At 40.4% G+C, this 21,447-nt stretch overlaps 1 protein-coding gene across 2 annotated transcripts in view; it reads left to right on the forward strand.

Moving 5' to 3' along the window:
- Nucleotides 1-21,447, forward strand: part of LOC144592904 (ATP-binding cassette sub-family C member 9-like) — a 139,507-nt gene that overhangs the window by 41,749 nt on the left and 76,311 nt on the right. For both annotated transcript variants that reach the window (XM_078398153.1, XM_078398152.1), the window contains exons 2-8: nucleotides 4,591-5,254; nucleotides 7,330-7,439; nucleotides 8,507-8,579; nucleotides 14,164-14,220; nucleotides 14,317-14,502; nucleotides 16,846-16,998; nucleotides 20,217-20,372. In XM_078398153.1, coding sequence (XP_078254279.1) covers nucleotides 4,658-5,254; nucleotides 7,330-7,439; nucleotides 8,507-8,579; nucleotides 14,164-14,220; nucleotides 14,317-14,502; nucleotides 16,846-16,998; nucleotides 20,217-20,372 — 1,332 coding nt within the window. In that variant the 5' untranslated portion in view covers nucleotides 4,591-4,657. The remainder of the gene's footprint in view (nucleotides 1-4,590; nucleotides 5,255-7,329; nucleotides 7,440-8,506; nucleotides 8,580-14,163; nucleotides 14,221-14,316; nucleotides 14,503-16,845; nucleotides 16,999-20,216; nucleotides 20,373-21,447) is intronic.

Raw genomic sequence — 21,447 nt, forward strand, 5'->3', positions numbered from 1 at the left:
AGCCTTTGGTACTAGAGTCCTCAGCTAGGGAAAATATCTTCTCGGCATCTGACCAGTTACATCCTCTGAGAATATTGTAAACTTTAATGAGACCCCATCTCATTCTTTTAAACTCTTGACATTTGGGCCTTGATGATACCGCATCTGGTGTCTTGTGTATAGTTTTGGCATAGTTAACTAAGAAACAATGTACTTACCTTGGAGGAAATACAGCTAAGATTCACTATCAAAAGCAACCTTTAAAGATAACAAAACTCTGCAGGGCAATCTAGGGTATGATGTGCTTGGTGAAATATCAGGTTTGAATTGGTGTTGCTCCTCATTACTTAGGGAAAAGCAGGAAAACATTTTTTAACTCTAAGGAATATAGTCCCATTTTCCCTCACTCTCCTCTGCAATCTCTCTCTGCCAAGTACACCCTTCTCCAGTTAAATAGACCGGAACTATACACAATACTTGTACTAAAGTCCATGTAGACAACATCTACCACTCTGCTTCGGCAATCTTCTTAGTAACCTCCCGAAGAAACTCAATTAAATTAGTGATTCTACTGGCAGGATTCTAGTGTTGTCCCCCTCCACACACAAACACAAACACACACACACACACACACACACACACACACACACACACACACACACACACACACACACACACACACACACACCTGGGGGTGGGTAGACACAAAAAGTTCTGGAGCAACTCAGCGGGTCAGGCAGCATCTCGGGAGAGAAGGATTGGGTGACGTTTTGGGTCGAGACCCTTCTTCAGTCTGAAGTCTGAACGTCAACCCAAAACGTCACTCATTCCTTCTCTCCTGAGATGCTGCCTGACCCGCTGAGTTACTCCAGCACTTTTTGTGTCTACCTTTGATTTAAACCAGCATCTGCAGGTTTTTTTCCTACACCTGGGGATGGGGTTGCATTCTGAAAAAATTTAGTGCATTTTGAGTATCTATAAACTAAAGCCGTTGTCGGCAAATACGGCAAGTTTAAAAAGAAAACATTTTGTTGATTTATTTACTACTTTTTTCATGCAAATTCCATAAGAGTGAATTTTTGGGTAGTGATTTGTGGATTCCGTAAGGGCCAATTTTGGAAACCCAAATGGCTATAACACGGAAGTTACTTTATAATTTGAGCATTTATTTTAACCTAACACCTGGGTGTAGTACAGTGGGAATAGTATAATAAAAAGTGTGTTTTAGTAAAATACTTGATCATTATTCACTGGTGGTATGAATGCAGCTGCATCTACATTTTAGATTTTTATACTTCTTGACTGGCATGTTGATGTTGGTGAGAACTGATATTGTCGTGAAGGACGCCAAATATCTGGGTAAATAGAGCAGCAGCCAAACATCAGCAGAAGGACTGAAATAAATAGTAATGAAAATGTAGATGAGTGGGTGACTCATACAGAATCTAGTAAATATAAGTACTGTATTGCACGAAAAGAAATAAAAAACAGAAAGGAAAAGTAATTACAAATAAGAATTTTCATTAGCAATTAAACTGTGAAGATATGTTTCACGATAGTTAATTTTCAGGATGCCAATCATGAATGGATACTTATGATGTCTGAAAAGATGCTAAGATTGAAATGGGAAAAAAGTTAACTTTCTCTGAGCAAAATACAAAGTGCTGGAGGAACTCAGCAGACCAGACAGCATCAGTGGAGGGAATGGACAGAGGACCTTACGGGTGGAGACTCTGTGCAAGCTTTGTTACGGTATGCTGTGCAAGCACAACAACTTCATTTTGTTATGTAATTACAGTTGAGGTTACATTTTCGACAGTACCTTTTTTGTAATTCCCTGAAGTTATGTATCATTTGACTAAATAAGAATGAGTACCATTAGTCCAATTGCCATTTTAAAAGCAAATCATGGTCTGTTATCTCCAAGACCAAGTTTGAAGGTTTGATGCTAAATTGTTCATGGTATTATTCAAAGAGAATAAATTATTTTTATCTATCTACTTGACAAATCCTTCCGAAAGCAACATTAGTAAAAGCATATTAGTTAGTTCCTTCATTTTCTGTTTGTTCATTCTTCCTCTGTGAATTGGTTGGAGTCAATCAATTATTTCTGGAATATACAGTCAAGTATTTTGGGCACCTCAGATTGAGGCCTTCCCCAGGCACTTTATTGTACACCTGCAGGATATCCACGACCGGTCCCCACACCCTTCTTCACCTCCATTCAGGGTTCCCAACAATTTTCCAGATGAGATAGAGGTTTATTTGCACCTCCCCCAATGTTGTCTGTACATTCTGTGCTCTCTGAGGCCTCCTCTACACAGGCAGGACAAATCATGGACGACACAACTGTTTTTCCGAACATTAACACTCTGCCTTCCTAACCTACAACCCAATGGCAGGTAACTATCCTCCTTCACATCTAATCAATGCGCAGCTACCCTCCATATTCCCCACCTGCACATCTTTCTTTCCACTTCCACTTCTATCACTTTTCCCTTTCTCCATCTGCTCATATCTCGCCCCTCCCTACTAGTCACTCATTTTTCTTTTACCACCATCCTCCCTCACCCCTGTTCCCTTCCACCCTCTATCCCTCCATCTGGTTCTACATTTCACTCCCCATCTTTTGTACTGACGTAAAATGTTGCCTGTTCATTTCCCTCCACAAATGCTGCCTGGCACTCCAGCACTGTTGTTTGCTCAAGATTCCAGCATTTGCAGTCACTTGGGACTCCATATAATCAAGTGTGTTCCCTTGCTGGACTCGATCACATTAATGGAAAATTGATGAAATTTGTTAATATAGGATATTTGTGCTCATTGCATAGGGGAGCTTTGGGAATTTAAATTTTCCCCTCAACGCAAGGGGCTCATTCGCAACGGGGAAAAAAAAATATTTGACTCGGAGATAGACACTTTTGACCCTGACTGCAAGAAAAGTTTAGGCTAAAGAACTGTTTGGTTTTTAAGCTGTTTGTTTACATAGAACATAGAACAGTACACCACAGGAATAGGCCCTTAGGAATGTGCCAAACATGATGTCAAGTTAAAGTAATATCATATGCTTGTACATGATTCATATTCTCTATTCCCTACACTTCCATGTGCCTATCTAAAAGCCTCTTAAACACCACTATCACATCTTCCTTCACCACCACATTCAGGCCCTCGCTTCTCTCTGTGTAAAAAGAACTTGCCCCACAAATTCTCATTAAGCTTCCCTCCCCTCGCCTTATAGCTATGCTCTGAAGAGTTGGACATTTCCACCCTGATAAAAAGGTTCTGACAGTCTACCCTATCTATGTCTCTCATCTATCTATATACTAAAACTCTCGTTTGTTTGTTTATTTGTTCCTGAACCTGCAGCCAAAATGGTAGACGATAGCGTGACAATTTTAGGCCCACCTTACTCACCGTCATCCCTTTGGTGCTAATGGAAGAAGTTTCATTGAAATCGGTGTTATATTTTTAAAGTTATTCATATTTTAATCTATCCCCTAGGGAGGTAGGGAGGGGGGTGGAGGGAGGGAGGATAAGGGGGTTGAGGGGGGAGGAGGGGAGGGTGGGAGGAGAGGAGAAGGTGTTGCACCATGGCAAGAGAGGTTTGGGCCCAACGGGTCCACTTAGTCTCGTAATCTTATATAGTTCTGTCAAGTCTCTCCTCAACCTCCGCGTTCCAGAGAAAACAATACAAGTCTATCCAATCCACGTCTCTCCCTGTTGCTGAAACTCTCTAATCCAGGCAGCATACTGGTAAACCTCTGTACCCTCTCTAAAGTGTCCACATCTTGTTTTTGTAATGAGGTAACCAGAATTGCATCCAATACTCCAAATGTGGCCTAACCAAATTCCTATGGAGCTGCATCAGGACTTCCTGACTCTTATATTCAATGCCCCTAGCAATGAAGGCAGTTTTTAACCACTTTATCTACTTGTGTTGCCACCTTCAGTGAGCTATGAACTTGGACTCCAAAATCCCTCTCTACATCAATGCTGTTCAGGGTCTTTCCATTAACAGTATACCCTTGCCTTACATTCAACCACTCAAAGTGCATTACCTCACACTTGCTTGGGTTAGACACCATAAAAATAGACTTTTTTTGGCTGCTTTTGTTTTATTCTAACATTCAGTTTGTGTCTACTGAGCAGAAACCTAATATACCAATGTTTTCTCTTTAATTAAGTTCTCCTGCATTTTCTAGTTGAATAATGTGACTGTTTAAAATCTTAATTGTTTCAGATTTAGTTTCCGTTATTGTGAAAGACCACATTTGCCATATTTCCCTGCTAAGAATTCTGAGTGAGTGACGCAATTGAAAGCTGACTCAGTTCCTGTATAAAATTGTTTAGCTGAATGACAAGGGTGTATTAAATGACCACATTTAACTATGATTCTCAGCATATAAAAGGATGCTTTACGAACCACAGATCACTTAGAGATATAGAATGACCGAGAAGCAAAGTGAATGGTTTCATTGAAGAAAATAAATTGCCAGCAAAGTTTAGCTTCCTTTAGTAAATGTTTTTACTATTTTGATTTTTTTGGTAAATGAAAGACTGTGCCATTACTTTGTTCAGTTGATTAATTATTTTCTTTTTCTTTTACAGGTGACTTGAAAATTAAAGATTACAAGCTGCATTTGCACTTAATGAATACTAAACAGAAATAAATGAGATGGAAGATGTTTTTATTGCATTTTGTGGCCTAGCCCACAATAATTACACCTACCAACCAAATGAAGAGTCTCACATTAAAGACATTTGTTTCAGTGAAGGTGTAAATCTTCTCGTGCATCTGGCATTTGTGTTCTGCACCCTAATTGGTGTGGTTGTGATTAAGTGCAGACGACGTTCCAGTACGAGATTTCCTACAGGTTTGAGAGGCTGGATTCATTTTCCATGGCACAATGCTCGATGGATATTAACATTCTTCTACATTTTTATATCTATCTGTGTTGTGGGAGATGGTATCTTATCACAGTTGTACTCAAAGTTCAACAGACCGTTTATTTATGTACCTGATGTAGCACAACTAGCTTCCTGTGTCCTTTCCATAGTTTACTATGATGTTGCTGAAAGTGCAAATGTTCCTATGCTTTTGGTGCTTTTCATTTTTCACTGGCCTGCCGCCTGTAGCATTAATGTGTTGAAGGCATATCAGATGTATTCGCAGAGGTTCATCACCAGTGATCTGACTTTTCTCCTCGACTGTTCCTTGGCTTCAATCTATGGATTCTTCCTCATCTTGGAACTCAGCATATTTTTTAAAAAGGTATGTCCTATAATTTATGAAAGAAAAATACATATAAAATTAAATTATATTTTTGTAGTACCTTCTATCATATATTTTACTATGAGCCATTACACCTGCTCCTAATGTAATACAAATTGCCACCAGATTGACCATGCCGGTGTAGAAATAAAAAGGAACATATTTGTTTACCAAATTTTGAAGTTGGAATTGAGGCATATCGTTGTTTTAGTAGAGGTTTCAATAGTTCAATGGTGCTGTATTATCACATGCGCGAAGTGCAAACGCACAGTGAAATTATTTTCTTACTAACAGTACAGTAGAGTATTGGAAGCATGCAGGTACAGCAGGCAGTGAAGAAAGGCAATGGAATGTTGGCCTTCATAACAAGAGGAGTTGAGTATAGGAGCAAAGAGGTCCTTCTGCAGTTGTATAGGGCCCTAGTGAGACTGCACCTGGAGTACTGTGTGCAATTTTATTCTCCAAATTTGAGGAAGTATATTCTTGCTATTGAGGGCGTGCAGCGTAGGTTTACTAGGTTAATACCCAGAATGGCAGGACTGTCGTATGTTGAAAGACTGGAGCGGCTAGGCTTGTGTACACTGGAATTTAGAAGGATGAGAGGGGATCTTATCGAAACATATAAGATTATTAAGGGGTTGGACACGTTAGAGGCAGGAAACATGTTCCCAATGTTGGGGGAGTCCAGAACCAGGGGCCACAGTTTAAGAATAAGGGGTAGGCCATTTAGAACGGAGATGAGGAAAAACCTTTTCAGTCAGAGAGTTGTAAATCTGTGGAATTCACTGCCTCAGAAGGCAGTGGAGGCCAAGTCTCTGAATGCATTCAAGAGAGAGCTAGATAGAGCTCTTAAGGATAGCGGGTGTGATGTATATGTGATGTAAATGCCAGTGCCCCCTTGAGGCCAAGAGCAGAAGCTGGCCAATGGGCTTGTGCCTTGTGACTGAGGTCAGATGACCTTCTAGGGCCAATGGGCTTGTGCCTTGTGACTGAGGTCAGGTGACCTTCTAGAAGTTTCCTGATGAAGGATCAGTAATAAAATCTTCTTACAAGATGTCGGGCGTATATTCATCGTGCTAGCCACAACAGAGTCTTACAGAGGACATTACAGCGGGGTCAGGGGGTATGGGGAGAAGGCAGGAACGGGGTACTGATTGAGAATGATCAGCCATGATCACATTGAATGGTGGTGCTGGCTCGTAGGGCCGAATGGCCTACTCCTGCACCTATTGCCTATTGTCTATTGCCATACTTAAGCACATTCCCAATTAGCAATAGTACAGAAATAGTCTTCTCAGCCCGCATACAAGATGGGCCATTTTCCTAATCCATGCTCCAGTTTTTATGAGCAGTGTCCAATTCAGGCAGGCGCCAGGCTGCTGTGGGCTTCCAGCCAACCCCTTCGTTGGTCGACCAGCAACCAACATCCTCTCCTCTCTCGTCCACTTTGGTGTCCTAGGGCAGCCTCCCGTAACCGACCTTGAAGGCGTGGTAGGCCAGACCCCGGTTCCCTTTCCATTCCAACTGGTCTTGCTCCTCTCCATCACTTCCATCGTCCTCACCGACTCCATCTTCTCCAGACTATGGCCTTCGGGGGACGGGTTTTGGGTCTGGACCTTTCTTCAGACTTCAGACAGGTTAACTCTGAATTGATTAAATCTGTAGTGATATTTTGATAATCCACTACAATTAATTAATATAATTAATAGAATAATCTATTACAATAGCTTAAAAATAGTGCTAAATATTTTAAAGTTGACTTTTCATTATTTTGCATTAACATATTCTCATGAATTCAGGATTTGTTGGTAATCTACTACTTTATTTCTAAAATGTATTAAAAAGAGCTGCATATTTTATTTTGATTTGTTTTCTAATAACAACGTATCATTGATTTATGATTTGTAATATACTGATTCCTCGCATACTGTTGAAATAATTTTATTTATAATAAATTTATTTATTATGCATTTATTTATTATAAATCTATTTTGTATGCTATTGAAAAATGACAATATTTTTCTGCAATCCTAACAAATAGCATAATGAATTAATTGGTCATTTCTTTATCTTAGGGTTACTATGGTCCAGGGTATTCCAGAGATATCCCACCTTTAGAACTACAAGACCCAGAAAAGAAATTTCATCAGTCTTATGTCAATATTTTGTCACAGATCACCTACACGTAAGTGAAAATGTGCAGAATTTTGGCACTTACCTATTGAAAAATATTATTGTTCAGTCATATCCTTCCAGAATCTTTCAGAATATTAGTTTGCATCAAAACTATTCATTGGACATCTTTATCTGTTGCATGGGTTACTTTTCAGTTTCAAGTATGTCTACTAGAACTTGCTGTATATTATCATATCAAGAGGTTTTTACAATTTGTTTTCTGTCTCATCTGATAGTCTTGTTTGCTGTCGATAGTGAAGGCATCTCTGTTAGTAAATTGAAGGTATTTATTCACAAAATGCTGGAGTAACTCAGCAGGTCAGGCAGCATCTCAGGATAGAAGGATTGGTGACGTTTCGGGTCGAGACCCTTAATTTTGAGTAGAATTAGATGATGATTATTGAAATAAACCATTTGACTCAAGGGCATTTTAGATAAACCCAGTCCTCTTCTTGCTATCCTCCAGTGCTCCTCCTACTATTATCCATATGTTACACATGGAATGACAGTGGATTGGAAATTTGACTGCTTTTCCAGCCAAAGTAGTTATGTTATCCAACCTGCAACTAGTTTATTGGAGAATGGTGCCATTTTGATAAGGCGCCATGAATATGACACTCTCTATCAGATCACAAGAATCAATAATCAGTAATCTTACACAGGAGCACACATGAGGGTCTAGATCAAATCCGGTGCATTATTTTCTCAGTTAGAGCAAACTAGGTATTTGCATAAAGTCACGCCTTTGCAGTCAAAGATTATAAACTGATGTCCACTCCTTGCATTAGTACTCAATCAGGCTGTTGCTTCCATGTAATGTTTTCAGTGCATTGTGGAGGAGCAATCTTTTGTATAAGGCATTGAATAGTAGTTCTCTCTTTTGTGAATGGTATGCAAGATCCAGTGGAACTTTCCCGAAATAACAGGAAATTCCCCTTTTATTCAAGGCCAAAATTCCAATAGCATCCAACATCACCAAAAGTCAATTAACTAGTAATTTGAATGTATTTGAGAACTTTAAGAATTGGCTATCAAGTTTACATTCATTACAATAAAACTTCGGGTTTTTTTCCTTAGGTGGATTTCATGGCTTTTAATAAGTGGCTATCGGGAGCCAATCAAGATGGAGATTCTAGGAAAACTCTCTCAGGTTATTTTGATTTTGCACCCTCATTGTTAGAATATAGAGTTCCAATAAAGTTTGTGTGAAATGCAAAATTGAACTTGATGCACTCCACATGAAAACCATTCTAAAAGTAGATAATTCATCAGAGTTAGTTCAGAAATGTAATTTCATGCAAGTTGAGGCATGTTGAACCGAGTGTTGAAGTCTTTTGTAATGGCACACCTACTATTGCAAAGATCAGCACAGACTAAGATGGAAAATGGATTAGAAATACGAAAGAAAAGTGCAAATGCTGGAAATCAAACAAACAGAAACTGGTGGAAAGACACGATTGGTTAGACAACATTTGTGGAAAGAGAAACAGAGTTAACATTTCAGGGGGAAGCCACGAAATATTAGCTCTGCTTCTCTTTCTACAGACATTGTCTGACCTGATAAATGTTTCCAGCGTTTACAGATTTGGATTCTTTGCCCGTGCGCCAATGATGTTAATTTTTCTTTCCTGTAACCCTTGAATAATTGGAAAGAAATTTAGGGAGATTGAATCTGATATTTAATTTTGATTGTTTTTGGCAACATAATGGACATAGAATAATTATACACATTGCACTATATTTATTCATTTAACTTACAAATGATCATAATCCACCAAGAAAATCTTAGGAACCAATATCCTGGCGGGGAGATTTGCTAAGGCAACTGCGGAGACTTTAAACTAGTACGGTTGGGGGGAGGGACTCAAATACAGATAGCTAATAGGCAGTGTGTGAGGCAGGAGGCAGAGAAGGGAAACACTCAGGCCCAACATGTAGGAGAGAAAGAAGTGAAAATAAATAAACTGAGAATAAGAGGTGATGGGTCCCTTAAATGTGTATATTTTAATGCTAGGAGCATTGTAAGAAAGGTGGATGAGCTTAGAGCCTGGATTGACATCTGGAAGTATGATGTTGTGGCAATCAGTGAAACGTGGTTGCAGGATGGTTGCGATTGGCAATTAAATATTCCAGGATTTCATTGCTTCAGATGTGATAGAATCGGAGGGGCAAGAGGTGGAGGTGTTGCATTGCTTGTCAGGGAAGATATCACAGCAGTGCTCTGGCAGGATAGATTTGAAGGCTCGACTAGGGAGGCTGTTTGGGTGGAACTCAGAAATGAGAAAGGCTTAGCAACACTTATTGGGGTGTATTATAGACCGCCAAATGGGGAACGAGAAGTGGAAGAGCAAATATGTAAGGAGATAGCAGATATTAGTAGTAAGCACAGAGTAGTGATTGTGGGTGATTTCAATTTTCCGCACATAGACTGGGAATCACATTCTGTAAAAGGGCTGGATGGTTTGGAGTTTGTAAAATGTGTGCAGGATAGTTTTTTGCAGCAATACGTAGAGGTACCTACCAGAGAAGGGGCAGTGTTGGACCTCTTGTTAGGAAATGAGACGGGTCAGGTGACGGAGGTATGTGTTGAGAAGCACTTTGGGTCCAGTGATCACAATGCCATTAGTTTCAATATAATTATGGAGAAGGTCAGAACTGGACCAAGGGTTGAGATTTTAAATTGGAGAAAGGCTAACTTTGAGGAGATGAGAAAGGATTTAAAAGGAGTGAAATGGGACATTTTGTTTTATGAGAAGGATATAATAGGGAAATGGAGGACATTTAAAGGTGAAATTTTGAGAGTACAGAGTCTTTATGTCCCTGTTCGGTGGAAAGGAAAGAATAATAAGTTGAAAGAGCCGTGGTTTTCTAGGGAAATTGGACACGGTTCGGAAAAAGAGGGAGATATACAATAAATATAAGCGGCAGGGAGTAAATAAGGTTCTTGAGGAATATAAAGAATGTAAAAGGAATCTTAAGAAGGAAATTAGAAAAGCAAAAAAAAGATATGAGGTTGCTTTGGCAAGTAAGGTAAAAGTAAACCCCAAGGGTTTCTACAGATATGTCAATAGCAAAAGGATAGCGAGGGACAAAATTGGTCCATTAGAGAGTCAGAGTGGACAGCTATGTGCTGAGCCGGAAGAAATGGGGGAGATATTAAACAATTTCTTTTCTTCGGTATTCACCAAGGAGAAGGATATTGAATTATGCGAGGTAAGCGAAACAAGTAGAGTAGTGATGGAAACCATGAGGATCAAAGAAGAGGAGGTACGGACACTTTTAAAAAATATAAAAGTGGATAAGTCTCCAGGTCCTGACAGGATATTCCCTAGGACATTGAGGGAAGTTAGTGCAGAAATAGCAGGGGCTATGACGGAAATATTTCAAACGTCATTAGAAACGGGGATGGTGCCGGAAGATTGGCGCATTGCGCATGTTGTGCCCTTGTTTAAAAAAGGTTCTAAAAGTAAACCTAGCAATTATAGACCTGTTAGTTTGACGTCTGTGGTGGGAAAATTAATGGAAAAGATACTTAGGGACATATATAAACATATGGATAAACAAGGCCTGATTAGGAACAGTCAACATAGATTTGTGCCTGGAAGGTCATGTTTGACTAATCTTCTTGAATTTTTTGAAGAGGTTACCAGGGAAATTGATGAGGGCAAGGCTGTGGATGTTGTCTATATGGACTTCAGTAAGGCATTTGACAAAGTTCCACATGGAAGGTTGATTAAGAAGGTTAAATCGTTGGGTATTAATAGTGAAGTTGCAAGATGGATTCAACAATGGCTGAATGGGAGATACCAGAGGGTAATGGTTGACAACTGTATGTCAGGTTGGAGGCCAGTGTCTAGTGGAGTACCCCAAGGATCTGTGTTGGGTCCGCTGTTGTTTGTCATTTGCATCAATGATCTGGCAAACTGGATTAGTAAGTATGCAGATGATACTAAGATAGGTGGTGTAGTTAATAATGAAGTAGATTTTCAAAGTCTACAGAGAGACTTGGGCCTTTTGGAAGGGTGGGCTGAAAGATGGCAGATGGAGTTTAATGCTGATAAGTGTGAGGTACTGCATTTTGGTAGGACAAATCAAAATAGGACGTACAGGGTAAATGGTAGGGAATTGAGGAATGCAGTGGAACAGAGGGATCTGGGAATAACTGTGCATTGTTCCCTGAAGGTGGAATCTCATGTGGATAGGGTGGTGAAGAAGGCGTTTGGTATGCTTGCCTTTATAAATCAGAGCATCGAATATAGAAGTTGGGACGTAATGTTAAAATTGTACAAGGCATTGGTGAGGCCGAATCTGGAATATGGTGTGCAGTTCTGGTCGCCAAATTATAGGAAGGATGTCAACAAAATAGAGAGAGTACAGAGGAGATTTACTAGAATGTTGCCTAGGTTTCAGCACTTAAGCTACAGAGAGAGATTGAACAGGCTGGGTCTGTATTCTTTGGAGCGCAGAAGGTTAAGGGGGGACTTGATAGAGGTTTTTAAAATTTTAAGAGGGACGGACAGAGTTGATGTGGGTAAGCTTTTCCCTTTGAGAGTGGGGAAGATTCAAACAAGGGGACATAACTTCAGAATTAAGGGACAAAAGTTTAGGGGTAACATGAGGGGTAACTTTTTTACTCAGAGGGTGGTGGCTGTATGGAATGAGCTTCCGGTGGAAGTGGTGGAGGCAGGCTCGATTTTATTATTTAAATTAGATAGGTATATGGATGGGAAGGGATTGGAGGGTTATGGTCTGAGAGCAGGTAGATGGGACTAGGTCGGAGAAAGTGTTCGGCATGGACTAGAAGGGCCAAACTGGCCTGTTTCCGTGCTGTAATTGTTATATGGTTATATGGTTATATGAATCTGAAAATGTTATTCATTCCACCATGTCATTGTATTATTCTTGTCAGATGAATAGTTTGTAAGTATAGAAGAGAATATATTACATTTTTTAAAAATACAGTGCCCTCCATAATGTTTGGGACAAAGAGCCGTGATTTATTTATTTGCCTCTGTGCTCCACAATTTGAGATCTGTAATAGAAAAATTGCACATTGTCAGATTTAAGTGCACATTGGTTAAAGTGCACATTGTCAGATTTTATTAAAGGCCATTTTTATACATTTTGGTTTCACCATGTAGACATTACAGCTGTGTTTATACATAGTCCCCCCCATTTCAGGGCACCATAATGTTTTAGACACATGGCTTCACAGGCGTTTGTAATTGCTCAGGTGTGTTTGATTGCCTCATTAATGCAGGTATAAGAGAACTCTCAGTCGTTCCATCACCTTTGGAAACTTTTATTGCTGTTTATCAACATGAGGACCAAAGTTGTGTCAATCAAAGTCAAAGAACCCATTATGAGACTGGGAAACAAGAATAAAACTGTTAGAGACATCAGCCAAACCTTAGGGTTACCAAAATCAACTGTTTGGAACATCATTGAAGAAAGAGAGCGCTGGTGAGCTTACTAATCACAAAGGGACTGGCAGGCCATGGAAGACCTCCACAGCTGATGACAGAAGAATTCTCTCTAAAGTAAAGAAAAATCCCCAAACACCTGTCCAACAGATCAGAAACACTCTTCAGGAGTCAGGTGTGGATTTGTCAATGACCACTGTCCGTAGAAGACTTCATGAACAGAAATACAGAGGCTACACTGCAAGATGCAAACCAATGGTTAGCTGCAAAAATAGGATGGCCAGTTTACAGTTTGCCAAGAAGTACTTAAAAGAGCAACCACTTCTGGAAAAAGGTCTTGTGGACAGATGAGTCGAAGATTAACTTATATCAGAGTGATGGCAAGAGCAAAGTGTGGAGGAAAGAAGGAACTGCCCAAGATCCAAAGCATACTACCTCATCTGTGAAACACAGTGGTGGGGGTGTTATGGCCTGGGGCATGTATGGCTGCTGAAGGTACTGGCTTACTTATCTTCATTGATGATACAACTGCTGATGGTAGTAGCATAATGAATTCTGAAGTGTTTTAGCACATCCTATCTGCTCAAGTTCAAACAAATGCCTCCAAAATCATTGGCAGGTAGTTCATTCTGCAGCAAGACAATGGTCCCAAACATACTGCTAAAGCAACAAAGGAGTTTTTCAAAACTAAAAAAATGGTCAATTCTTGAGTGGCCAAGTCAATCACCCGATCTGAACCCAATTGAGCATGCCTTTTATATGCTGGAGAAAACTGAAGGGGACTAGCCGCCAAAACAAGCATAAGCTAAAGATGGCTGCAATACAGGCCTGGCAGAGCATTACCAGAGAAGACAACCAGCAACTGGGGGTGGGGGTGGGGGTGGGGGGTGGGGGGTGCTACGTTTAAACAGTGCTGTAATTTCTGTATGGTTAAACCAAAATGCATAAAAGTGGCCTTTGTTAAAATCTGACAATGTGCAGTTTAACCACATGTGATTTTTTTCTATTACAAATCTCAAATTGTGGAGTACAGAGACAAATAAATAAATAATTGGTCTTTGTTCCAAACATTATGGAGGGCACTAAGTTCTGGTACAATTTGACATGGTTCACAGAAGAAATTAAATTGTTTTTCTTTTTCCTTCATCTAAGAACTTTTCCTATTTAATGTGAATTTCCTTCCTCAACTCAGCATGCATAAGCACACAATCTCCACCCTTGTAACTTGGATAGTGGTTATTTTTCTAGGATGAATGATTATACTGCTGGCAGTCTAAAGTCACCAATCTTACATTGGTATTTTCTTTTTAGGATGACACTGCACAGAAAAATTTTGATTTACTAGAATTGAATTATGATAAGCAAAAAGTAAGTAAGCTTTTATGATATTTGTGCATCTAGAGAATTCTGTGTAATGTTTACGAGATGGTGATTTGAACATTGTCATTTTATTGTGAATTTTAGGAAAATATCTCTTCAGGAACAACCGGTTCAAGAAATCTAGGAAAAGTCATTTGCAATGCTTTTGGGAGACCTTTCCTGGTAGCAGGAATTTTGAAGCTTTTAGGTGATCTAGCAGGATTAGCTGGGCCTTTCTGCATTGATGGTATTCTCAGATTTGTGGAAGCAGAGCCAAAAGAATTGGTGAAGGTAGGGTTTTAGTGTGTTTTTCTACAGTAACTGTTACAACCACAAAATCTAGTTGTATGACCTAGACGCAAGTTACTGCCATCAACTTTGCTAAAGGGTTAAATCACATAATGCAAAGTCCTCAGTGTGGGAAACTCTCCACTAGCTATGAATTTAAATAACATTAGAATAATTATTAGAATAATAATTTAAATAACATTAGAAACTTCAAAGGTTTCAAAGGTCTTTTATTGTCACATGTACCAATTAAGGTACAGTGATATGAGAATTACCATACAGCCATACGAAAAAAAAAGCAACAAGACACACAACTACATAAAAGTTAACATAAACATCCACCACAGTGGATTCACCACATTCCTCACTGTGATGGAGGGCAAAGAAGTCCAAACTTCTTCCTCTTTATTCTCCTGCGGTCGGGACAGTCAAACCATCCGTCGGGGCGATCGAAGCTCCCGCAACCGGCGGTCGAAGCCCCCGCGATGGTAAGTCCGCAAGCTACCATTATTCCTCAGTGTAAATTGTTCTGAGGGCATGTGACCAAATATTCCAAAACATTTCTTCCTCTCACTTTTATATATAATTAGCATTCTAATTATATATAAGAATGAACAAAATTTGTAACTGTAGACAAAAATACATAATTTCTGTTAAATATCTGATTGCACTTACAGTTTATGAAATGGTTGTCAACCCACCACCACCCCCCCCCCCCCCCCCCATTATTTTGAAGAACAGATTAAGCTAGAATCTGCTTGATTTACCTCACGTTCACAACCCTTTGCCCTATTTTCATAACTACACCCGCCTTAAGTAGGCTTACTGGTCAACGCTAACTGCAGCCTTCACAACTATGACAATCCTGTGAGCTGAGAAGTCCACAAATAATGACTGACTCAAGCAGCAGTAATGAATCTCCTTGTCTGGACCCTACTGATGTTAATAGTTTCCAAACCTTTCATAATCAGAGCAGCTTGAGGCATATGTGAAATAGATTTCCAGTACAGTTACAACACTGGCATCTACCTAACAATGTGGAAATTGTCCAGGTATGTCCTGTTCATTAAAAGCAGGACAAATTCAATGGTTCTTCATTGTCACATGTACCAAGATGCCGTGCCATTCTGTTTTGGCATACAGTTCAGAAAAGTATTACTATACATAAGCACAATCTTAGATTAAGTACAAAGTGTAAAGAAATAATCCACTGAGACAATATCCAAGAGTCACCAGCTTTTGGCTCCATTTTCAAAGTCTGATTTTCTGCTAGGTCAGCTGACCACCAAGGCCCATTGTTCTGGCAGCATTGCAGGGTCAGCCTGGCCAAGTGAAGTTGTTAGACATCCTCCACCGCTGCTCCACTGTTCTGTACCGTTGCAAGCCGCGTCCAGTCTGGGAGCTCAGTCTCTTGCAGCGGCGCCCATTCTAATCGAGCCCCAGGCTACTGCAGAGCCTCCAGCCATCAACTCGATCCAAATCCCCACATCGGCCATCGAACCATTGTCCCTCTCCTCGCCCCACCCCACCATGGTTGAGCCGTTGTGCCCCAGGGGTGCCTCCCGCAGCCGACCTTGAGCTGAACATTCTGTATTCCTCTCTGTTGAGAGAGGAATCCAATTCAGTTAATTGCCATCCAATCAGCCTGCTCTTAATCATCAGCAAAGTGGTGAAATCTAATGCTGACATTGCTAGCAAATGGCACTTAGTGACCAATTACCTACTCACTAATGCCCAGTGTGTATTTCGCCAGGACCACATGATGCCAAACTTCAGCATAATCTTGGTCTAAGCATGGACCAAAGAGAAGCTAAGGTGAGACTGACCCTCCCCCCCAATATCAAGGTGCCTTAATTAAACTAAAGTCATTTGGGGGAGGGTTGCTATTTTGACATCACTATTTTGAGATCGCCATTTGATTGCAACGGGTCCACGGGTCGTCAGTTGGGGGAGGGTTGCCGGGCCCAAGGAGAGGTTTGGACCCAACGGGGGTTGCCGGGCCCACAGGACAGGTTTGGACCCAACAGATCCACGCCCGTCTAGTCTCCAATAAAAGAGAATCTAACTACCTATCAATGACATTACTATCACTGGTTCCATCACCACTATCCTGGGTCACCATTGACCAGAACCCTCCAGTGGATCAGCCACAGAAGTATTGTGGCTACCAAATCGGGTTGACATAAAAGTCTGATTTTCATTATTAAATGATGATAAACAGATGAGGATCCAATTCACATTGTAAAACAGAAAATCCATCTGCACAGCTCTAGGTATCAGTTAGGGAAGAAGCATCGAACATATTTAATAAATGGTAATGGTGTTTCATCTCCTGATTTTATATAGGAAATACATTTTGTGAGTTTCTGGGAATTTACTAATAATGGCTACGTATTGGCATTCTTGATGATGTGCACAGTGCTCTTTCAGCACTTCTGCTTACAGATGTCCTATTATATTGTTATTCGAGATGGAATACGCATAAGGTCAGGTCTGCAGGTAAGATGACTTTATTTTATCTTTGCCCATAAGCCAATTTTCTCTCTTCCTTTCCACCTGTTGACAAGTTTGGGTGCACTAAAGGTTAACCGACTTAATAGGCATGGTTCATGTTTGTCAGCTAACAGGAAATATGACAACTAAAGGGAAGTAAGCATTTCTGATTCCAGCACTTAAATGATTATTCATGAACTACATTGAACACAATGACCTGGCAGGCAGCCCACCTCAACCCAAATCCTCCAAGGTAACTAACCACAATCTGTCTTCCAATAAACGTGATACCCTAACCCTCACCAGAAACTATTGTTTGCCTTTGTCATCTTACAACAGCTTGCCAACACCTGCCACTGTCTTTATTTCCAATTCTCAACTCTCAACCATTAACCTCACAGAGGGAGATTTTTTTACTTGAGTCCGATATAATTTGTTATAGATTGGGCATAGCCTCGCTCTCCTCACTGCCCCTTTTCTCCTTCCTTCATGCTCCACTCCCACTTACCACCTCTAATGTTCTGATTTACCATGTACTATACCAAGTGTACTTCAGTTGATTCCCCTTCTCTGGGTAAAAGACTGCATTCACATTATTTGAGCGCTCTGGACCACTCACCCGACTCCGGCGACGAGGATTACGCACACCGCTTCCGAGTATATTCCTTGCAAATCTACGTTCTCTCAACAACAAAATGGACGAACTGCAACTCTTGCGCCGTACAAATAAGGACTTCTCTCGAGCTGCTGCCCTGTTCTTCACCGAGACCTGGCTGTGTGTGTCGACCCCGGACAATGCGCTCCAACTGGCTGGCTTTCAACTACACAGCGCAGACTGCGAAGCAGAGGCAGCGGGAAAATCAAGAGGAGGTGGAATATGTTTCTATACGAACCAGAGCTGGTGCAGCGACATCACGGTACTGTCAAACTTCTGTTCCCCCAATCTAGAATCTTTCTTTATAAACTGCAAACCCTTTTATTCTCCGAGGGATTATACCTCTTTTATTCTCACTGGAGTTTACATCCCCCCCCCACCCCCCCCCCAAACCTGCGTACGTGAACGCAAACTCAACTCGCAGACCAGGTATTGAGGGTAGAGAGTGACTTCCCGGACTCCATGGTCATTTTCTGGAGGACTTGAACAAGGCCAACCTCAGTCGTGAGCTCCCAAAGTACAGACTTCATGTTACCTGCCCCACCAGAGGCGAGAGAACACTTGATCACTGTTACACTTCAATCAAGAACATATATCACTCTGTTCCCTGGGCGGCTCTGGGTCTCTCTGATCATTGTTTAGTTCACCTTATTCCGACCTACAGGCAGAAACTAAAATCTGCTAAGCCTGTGGTCAGAACAACGAATAGGTGGACAAGCGAGGTCATTGAAAAACTGCAGTCCTGCTTTGACTGCACTGATTGGAATGTGTTCAGGGAAGCAACCACAAGCCTCGATGATTATACAGACACTGTGACATCCTATGTCAGCTTTTGCGAGGACCGTTACATTCCCACTAAGACCCAGATCTGGTTCAACAACGACAAGCCCTGGTTCATAGCAGAACTCAGACAGCTCCGCCTGTCAAAAGATGAGGCCTACAGGAGCGGGGATGCAGACCTCTGCAGGCAGGCCAGTACAAGCTGAGAAGAGGAATCAGCTGCCAAGGAAAGGTACTCTGAGAAGCTGAGGAGCAAGTTCTCAGCTAATGACTTCTTCAGTTTGGAAGGGCTTGCAAGAAATCACCAGCTCCAAGAGGAAAATCCCCACTCCTTGGACAATTGTTAGCTAACCAACGACCTGAGCAAGCTCTACTGCAGGTTCAAGAAACGGAAACACAATCCTGGGACCCCCCCCCCCCCCCCCCTCACATCCTGACTCCGTGTTGCAAAGACTGGACCCTTTAATGGGGGGTCACCATCGACTCCATAGTCAGAAAGGCCCAACAGAGGATGTACTTCCTGCGGCCGCTGAGGAAACACAATGTGCCACAGCAATGATGGTCCAATTCTATACTGCCATCATAGAGTTCGTCCTCGTCTTCTCCATCATGGTCTGGTTTGGCTCAGCAATCAAGCGTGACATCCGGAGGCTGCAACGAATCGTTCGATCAGCTGAGAAGGTTGTTGGCTGCAACCTTTCCCCCATTGACGAACTGTACACTGCAAGGGCCAGGAAGTGAGCGGCTAAGATCATCTCTGACCCCTCTCACCCTGGCCACAAACTCTTTGAAGCACTTCCCTCTGGAAGGCAACTCTGGACTGTCAAAGCAGCCACAGCCAGGCATAAAAACAGCTTTTTTCCGCGAGTAAAAAAGCCCTACTCAACGACCAAAAGTCTGTAGTCTCTTTTTGCTCTGGTTATTTCACTCACATGTTTAAACCGTAATGTTGTATTCTTAATGTTTTAATGTTTTATGCTTTATTCTTAATTTTTTACTGTATGTTCGTGTTGTTACTTGTGAGTGGAGCACCAAGGCACATTCCTACATTCCTTGTATGTGTAGATACTTAGCCAATAAACTTATTCATTCATTCCCTCATGATTTCATACATCTCTATAAGATCACCCCTAAGCAAGTGAAAAATTCTAATTAAATTTTACAGTACCTCTACTTTCCATTTTTGCAACGTATTAATGCTTTTTCAGGCCATTAACCCCACCACTCTGTCCTCTGTAAATGTGGCCAATATGTTGCTTTCATTGGTATGCTTTACAGCTTTGTAGAAGTAATGTCTATACTGCACACACTATCTTTAGGTTTAAATAATTCTCCTCATTTACTTCAACAGTACTTCACAAACTCTCAGCCTCTAACACCAAACGCACGAGGGCATCTAGTGTGTGGAGTATCAAAACATGCAGATTCACCTCCTACCTACTATTCTAATTTGAATATACATTGCTTTTCCTTCATGCTTACTAGGTTTAATGCTAGAATTTCCTAATCTTCTTGAGAACAATTAGGTCAAATTTATTGTCACAAGAACAGGGAGTTACAGAGACAATGAAAATCTTCCTTGCAGCAGCATCACATGCACATAGTGTAACACAAAAAATCATGTTAGACATAAATTACACCTTACAGTGAAAAGAAAGGAACTATGCAACAAAAAAGGTATTAGAACAAAAACACAATTGGAAAACAATTAGTGATGAGCAATGTGCTATGAACTAAATAAATTGAAATAAATCTGAATTATCAAGGCATTTCCATATTAATTTTCTAGACAATGATTTACGTGAAAACTTTGTCACTGCCAGTGCGGGTCTTCAGTGGTGATCGTCTGACGGTGGGCCAGATCATCAATCACATGTCGGTGGATGCTTTTCAAATAATGATGGTGGCATTTATGGGATTCTATGTCATTGCAATTCCAATACAGGTATGTTAACTTCATAAAAGCTAAATTAACAGAAATTAACTAAATGGGAAATATTTTGTAAGGTGGCCTTCTCTGGGTTATTATAATCTCTATAGCTCGATAATATGGAGCATAGAATTAAAGATGTTATTGCAGTAACTATATTTCGAAAAATATCCTTACTTTTCTGACAAACCACACACAAATTGTCTGGTTTAATATTAGCAGCCACTGAAATAAATATAAAGCTATATGTCTGTTTCCTGCTAAATATAATTTCGGATCTACAAAAAGGATTCAACTATACTGTGCTGGATATTTAAATATGTGATTAATTTACTTGTGGCAAATGAACGTGAGGTTCAGCTCCATCAGAGTCATTTAAAAAAGGTGTACTTTCAAAATTCATTTTGTAGTATAGGAAATTGAGACGCTTTTTTAAAACTGAAAATGGAACCCATCCATGATCTATTTTTGCATCAACTAAGTTAAATCAGTTCCTTGAAACTTGCATTTACATTGTGTAGCTGCACCTCTCCACTGAATTAAATGGAATTACTGAACGTGGGCAACTTCTGGGAAATTCTAGGACTTTGACTCTTCCCCAATGTATGAAAGCATAATTGCGGCAGCTAAAATTTTTCAGGAAATTTGAAATGCCCACATTCATGCACTCTTGCACGGAGACCCCAGCTTCCTGACAATTATATACAGGAATGCCAACAATCATCATAGAACTGCATGCATGTTTCTGATAAATTGAACCATAAATCAATGATGGTTGCCATAATTTTTCTTTGCAGTTTTCCACTGAAAAAATGATAAATTAAATATTAACTAGTGATCTGGAGTCAGTGATAGAGAGGGCAAATGAACTGAGACATTTTCATTTTTAATTGGAAAAAAAACTCCACTTCTAACAGCAGTGTAAATAGTAGCATGTGTAGTTTGCAATAAATCTTGAAACCTATAGAATTTTCCTGGAAATTTCCAGATTTGATCACCATTATAACAAAATAGAAAACTTTCCATATTCTATCAGGGATATTGAAGACAATTAGTAAATAACCTGGGTTGTAAAATAGATTCTTAAAAT

This window comes from Rhinoraja longicauda, chromosome 4, assembly GCF_053455715.1.
Source record: "Rhinoraja longicauda isolate Sanriku21f chromosome 4, sRhiLon1.1, whole genome shotgun sequence".
NCBI lineage: Eukaryota > Metazoa > Chordata > Chondrichthyes > Rajiformes > Arhynchobatidae > Rhinoraja > Rhinoraja longicauda.